This window comes from Phoenix dactylifera, chromosome 3 (assembly GCF_009389715.1).
Source record: "Phoenix dactylifera cultivar Barhee BC4 chromosome 3, palm_55x_up_171113_PBpolish2nd_filt_p, whole genome shotgun sequence".
Classification (NCBI taxonomy): domain Eukaryota; kingdom Viridiplantae; phylum Streptophyta; class Magnoliopsida; order Arecales; family Arecaceae; genus Phoenix; species Phoenix dactylifera.
The window spans coordinates 19,429,983-19,435,982 of NC_052394.1; the positions used below are offsets into that span (position 1 = coordinate 19,429,983).

Sequence of the window (6,000 nt, forward strand, 5' to 3'; positions counted from 1 at the left end):
GGGCAGAAGTCTAAGAACCTTGAATCTAGAGCGTTCCCACATCTTTTGTCATAAAAAGAGAGAACCTGTGCCTACCTTGAGCCTGACCGCATAGTTTGATGATGTGTTGAATGGCGATTGGAACCAACGTAGAAGTTAAGACTCCGGACATGAGAAAAGATCATAAGAAAATGTAGAAAGGGAGGGCCCAAGCTGGAGGACAAAATAATGCTGCAAAGAACTGGCCAGCTATATATCCTTGGCTGAGAATGAACTATGGAGTTATTCCGCATAACATGAATTACAGCAAGGCTGGGAAACTGTTATCATCAACTCGGGTAACATTCTTAGACCCGCTATAGTCAAATAAGCAAAACGAGGCCATCATAGCAGAAAAAGAGAAGCCGTGAGCAGCTCACAATGGAGAGGCTAAACAAGGTCCATTTGACACTCCTTGCAAAAAGCTGAAATCCATTCACAAGAGAAGGTTGACACTCTTCTTTTATACACAATTTGTCATCATAACCCCATGAATATTCCTGTGGGTTAGATGGGCAGATGAACAGACATCATACAATTTGTATATCTAATCAAAATACAAATTACAAAATGAAAACAAACTAATAAAAATACCAAAAAAGAATAAGCGAAAAAACTATGAACAATTAAAATCCTTCCACCCCAGGCCTCGGTAGCAGCACGGGAGAGGGTGATTTCCTAACAGCATTTATCCTATTCTCTTCCAATGAGATGGTGGAAGAACAAGTTCGAGGGGGAAGAGGCATGCTCATGGACTCTCTTGGCGACAGCAATGTTTGGATTCGTGATGGGGGTGAAGGTGAAAAATTTGATTGTGGCGGCGGGATTGTGATTCCATTGAGGCTTGGAGATTTCAGCATCTGTTTGCCTGCCACAGCAGATGGTTCTTGCAAGGGATAGCGGCAGGGGTGTTTCATGTCCTGAACATTTTTGAGGGATTCCATGATGGCCCTCATGGTGGGCCTCTCTGAGGGGTCCTTCTGAAGGCATTTAAGGGCAATATCAGCAACAGTTCGAGCAGCTTTGGGAGGGAAACGCCCTTGGATGCGGGGATCTATGATAAGGGATAGACGGTGATCATCAGCAAGAAAAGGTCTGCTCCATTTGACGATGTTCCGTTCTTCTCTCTGATAGCGTGTGTCGAGATTCTTCCTGCCAGTCAGCAGTTCAAGGAGGACTATGCCAAAACTCCATACATTACTCTTGGGAGTAAGCAATCCTTTCTCCAAGGTCTCCACAGATAGATTTGCAGTAGCCTGAAGAGTGGAGGTTTACCCAAGATTAAAAATCAGGGAGCAACCACAAGTTAAAAGAGAATTTTTCCTCCAATAATTTTTAGATTATTCACATATGCAATAACCAGATAAAATCATAATTAAATTCCCTATAATCTGATTTCCGAAGTTCTTATGGCGTTACAAGTTGATATACTCCAAGCAGATGGATAAAATATCTCTGGAAAGAAATCAGAACAAATAAACGATAATGATTTTTTTGAGAAGTAATAGGGGTAAATGTAGTTCTAATTTAATAAGAAAAATTAATTGCTAATCTGCAAAGTCAAGAGGATCGCTCAAGTGCAAGAGGTTGCATGGATTGGAAAACTTCGTGCAAAAAGTCTTTGAGATATGCACCCATGATGTCAGTGCAGATGAATTGGTTGGACATAAATTGATCTACAGATGTAGACAAAATTAATGTTTTAAATTATGAACAGTTACAAACATTATATACCCTTAATACGAAAGGATATTGCATCTGCACATGCCATAGTTGACTAGAGTATAACATTGGTAATATGTGGTCATATTTTTATCATATAAAAAAATGGCACTTACAGCGGTCGACTTTGTAATCTCCATCTCTGTACTGTGGCTCACACATCCATATCCTGATAGCTTTGCACTGAAATCTTTGTCGACTTGTATATTTGAAGTTGAGAACTCATTGTACATAGCCTATAAAAAATAGCAACACATTATAAGATAAGAACCAGAAGTATACCTAGAGTCCAAAACAGAAATAAAATTGATCGTCCTTAGATTCCCCTACACAATTTCCCAAGTAAGAAAGGGGAGCACAATCCCATCTATTTTTTGATGAATTGATACTATATTTAAATAAAAAATTGACTATATCAGAAGAAAATTTGCTGAACCTGCCTTTCAGAGGCTATATGATTTGGCATTTATGTCATTTCAGGGTAAATTAAGTTTCTAAATATATTTTCTGAATCCTGCATTAATGTTTAATCAACATCAAGGATTTCAGGTTTGTTACCGTCAAAATTTCACCTTATTGTATGGCTAATCGAATGGCAGACTAGTCTAGCAGTCAAACTACAAAAAATAAAATCATTCTTTTATAATGTAAAACCACTTCAAAAATTTCTGGAAACCATATACGTCATGAACAGAACATTTTTTTAATACAGGTCAAGTTGCTGAGCAAGCCAACTGAAATAAAACCACAATTCCTTTTGAGCTCCATTTGTATTACAGCAAAAATAGCACTCACAGCTAAGGTTCAAATCATGATGTTCAAATCAACAATAAAACAGGTCAAGGATGAAGTTCAGTAACCTGAAAAGGTCCTTCTTCATGCAAAAATGCAAGGCCTTGTGCAGCACAGAGGGCTACTTTCATCCGTGTACTCCAGTCAATGCAAGGACCATCAGATCTCCCATAAAGCATTCGATCTAAGCTTCCATAATAAAGCCTCTCATATACCAACATCCGTTCATCAGAGCCCTCACGCACATGGAAACCAAGCAATTTACAAAGTTGAGGATGTTGTAAGGTTGCTAATGTGTTCATCTCATTCAGAAATTCCTTCAAGCCCTGCAAGATTTGAAACATGCATCTTATTCCAAATATCCTCCGGCAATTCGATCAGATATCAGATCATAAATATACAAATAGGTAGGAAAAGCACAGCTTTGGACTAGATAGGCATACAACAGAAGCAAGTCATTTCCATCTGTTTGCAACTCTTTGATCCAGTTTTAGACTATAGTAATTGTCAGATCATGCAGAACAATACAAGAATGTTAAATACAGGTAGTACTTTCGGCCTTAAACATGGCACTCGCAAGTGTATTCAAGCAAAATACAAGTACATCATAATTCATAAAATATGCATTGCGGGCAGTGTAACAAGTTAACCATATATAACCATGTAAAAAGATCAGCAATAGTACTAGCGCTCAGATTCAGGAAAATATGTGCAAAAGGGATTCAATTACGCAGATTATGACCCCCAGGATGTCAACATGCATGGCATGCAAGTATATTGCCAGATTTATTGATCTGGTGTCCTTCAAGTAGCAAATAGTGATAATAAGCAAACTGCAGAAATCTTAGTCTTTGGGCAAAATATAGAAATGGTTGAGAACACTTGTCATGATTATTAACTGGCTCTAGATGGTGGAGGTTTTTCACGTGTTATATTGTAGAAGTTCTATGGCGTCAACTTGGTTGGCTAATTCAAGTTGTTATACAATTCACTTTACAAAGATGTGGTTTTGATTTTATTGCAGATCAGTCTTAGTGTCCTAGGTAACTGACATGAATCTTCACCATTAACCATAAATAGGGTATTTTCACCTTCATGGATTGCACCTTCAAGGCAAAGGTCAGAATAAACAAAAAGCAAATATAAATGAAAAGAATGCCTTGGTGCACAACTATGGGCAAGTATGATATCTGTGCATATGTTACCTGGGAGGAAGGAAGCAAACGAGTGACAGTGGCTTCAATCCTCTTGGCACCCATGGTGTCGTCACCAAAGGTTGCCTTGTAAACTGTGGATGAGATACCTTCTGACACACACCGATCAACGGAGAATTGCTGGCAGGCAGAGGAAATCTCTTCGAAGGAGAAATTTCGAAGCCCTCCTCCCCCTGATGGGGGCAAAGGCAAAGGACCAGAAGTCAGAATAGGGCCACTAGCATTGCTCAATTTGAAACTTCCCCTATTCTTCAAGGCAGAGGTCGCCTGAGGCGATGGTAGAGGGAGAGGTAGGGGATTTGAAAAGCGCTGCTCTTTTACTGATCCTCCTCTACCCTTAAATTCTTCTTGGTCATCCAATTCTATTGACGAGAAAGCATCCTGATAGGCCACAACAAGGCTAGAAGGAGCAGACAACGCTCGGGCTCTGCTGTTAGCCACTCGACTGGCTGATCGGGACAATTCGGTTCTGTTTCTGAAACTTGGAGGAGCCGATTGGAGCGATGGACCACGAGATTCTGGTTCAGGAAGAGAGGTAGCCACATTCTCCTTACTAATATTAGGTTTCTCATTGACGAAATGCCCGCTTTTCTTCTTCTTCTTACATTTCAAAGCAGTGAAGCAGCCCACCATCTTGTTGAATTTTAAAGAATCAGATTTATCTCGCTTTCTGTGAGACCAAAGAGTAGGATCAGCAGAATACAATTAGAAAACCTCAAATTAAGGGGAGGACTAAATTGAAAATCGTTTATCCCGGTTAAGAGAAAGCACCAACCCAGCTGGTTTGCATCAGCATAACAGTTAGAACTAATTGTATGATTGCATGCTTAAGCCACACAATTCCACGGCTTCCATTGTAACTTAATGACAGAATCAGCTAAATTGGACGATTTGAAATTTCAATTACTAAGAAGAGTGTGACCTAATCCATGTCCCGTATAATAATACAAACAAAAGATCAAGATCATGCCCACAAGATCGCCTGAAAATTTTCAGCCTGCCCCCCCCCCCCCCCCCCCCCCCCCCCCTCCTCCTCCTCCTCTCCTTCTCCTTCTCTCTCTCTCTCTCTCAAAAAAAAAAAGCGTCTAACAAGCGGTCAATTCCAATTTATATTCCTTCCCTAAATTTCACAATTATTCCGAGAAGAATCGACGATTTGATGCAAATTCTCATTCAATTGACCAGACCAAGTTACCGCATCTTCATTGGACGAATCCCCAACTGCCTCCAAATCATTATTCAAATCTCCTCATCAACAAAATCCTAAAAAACGATCAATAAAAACCTGTAATTCTAATTCCACCCAAAACTCCGTAAAATTAGCAAGAAGATCTACGATTCAAGATCATCCCATCAGCAAGACTCGGACGAAAAAAAAAGGAAATAAATAAAAACCTAAACCCACCAAACAAGATTCCGGATAAAGCTTCAATCTTTATAAATTTAACAGATAAATAAAACCTAAAAACAATCAAGAATCCCTCCTAAACCCCGATTCCTCTTTTGATCAAAATTCCTCGAATCATCACCAAAAAGAGCAAAAAAGAGGGAAGAAAAGAATCCAACCTTGGAGGAAGGCCTTCAGCTTCGCCACGCGACACCGTTCCAGAAGCAAATATTTCAGTGGAAAGATTGAGAAACCCTGATAAGATGACAAATGGAGAGAGAAGGAGAGGCGGAGAGGAAGAGGAGAGGAGAATTAAAATAAAATAAAAGCTAAATTGGGGGAGTATTAGTAGTAGTCAAAGAGGTGAAAAAAGGGGAAAGAAGAAAAGTATACAGAGAGAGAGAAGGGGGGAAGATGATGGTGACGCAGCGGCACTGGTCAAAGCCGGAGATATTGCGAAAGGCACAGCCAGACGACTTTCTATGTTCCTGCCCTTCCTACCCTTCTAAGAAAATGCCCCTGCCACTTCAACTGAATCTCAACAATGCCATCGATCCTGCATATTGATAGAATTTTTTTGGGATAATTTTGTCTGGCCATAAAATCTTTTCATGATTTTGACCTCATTCTAACACCTATAAATTTCGATTCAAATAATTCAAAATTTTTAGGCATGAGAAGCAGCTTAATAACCATTATTAGATTTTTTTAAAAAAAAATAATGATGTACTTTGTTCAGTAGGTCATCTATAAGTTATATTCATTTATTAAAAAAAAAGAGCAAACTTAAAGAGGCTAAAATTTAAAAAATCGAAATTAAAGTGATTAAAAAAAATTGTTGTTAAAGTTTGACTAATAGTATAGAAA

The 6,000-nt window shown here is 39.0% G+C and overlaps 1 protein-coding gene across 1 annotated transcript; it reads right to left on the reverse strand.

Moving 5' to 3' along the window:
- Positions 1–422: 422 nt before the first annotated feature.
- Positions 423–5,563, reverse strand: LOC103706258 (probable serine/threonine-protein kinase PBL1). The gene is made up of 5 exons (XM_008790313.4): positions 5,313–5,563; positions 3,738–4,416; positions 2,601–2,858; positions 1,857–1,976; positions 423–1,274 (listed from the first exon to the last, which is right to left on the reverse strand). Exons 2-5 carry the CDS (start codon positions 4,377–4,379, stop codon positions 645–647), a joined length of 1,650 nt encoding a protein of 549 aa, XP_008788535.2. The 5' UTR covers positions 4,380–4,416; positions 5,313–5,563; the 3' UTR covers positions 423–644.
- Positions 5,564–6,000: the final 437 nt, after the last annotated feature.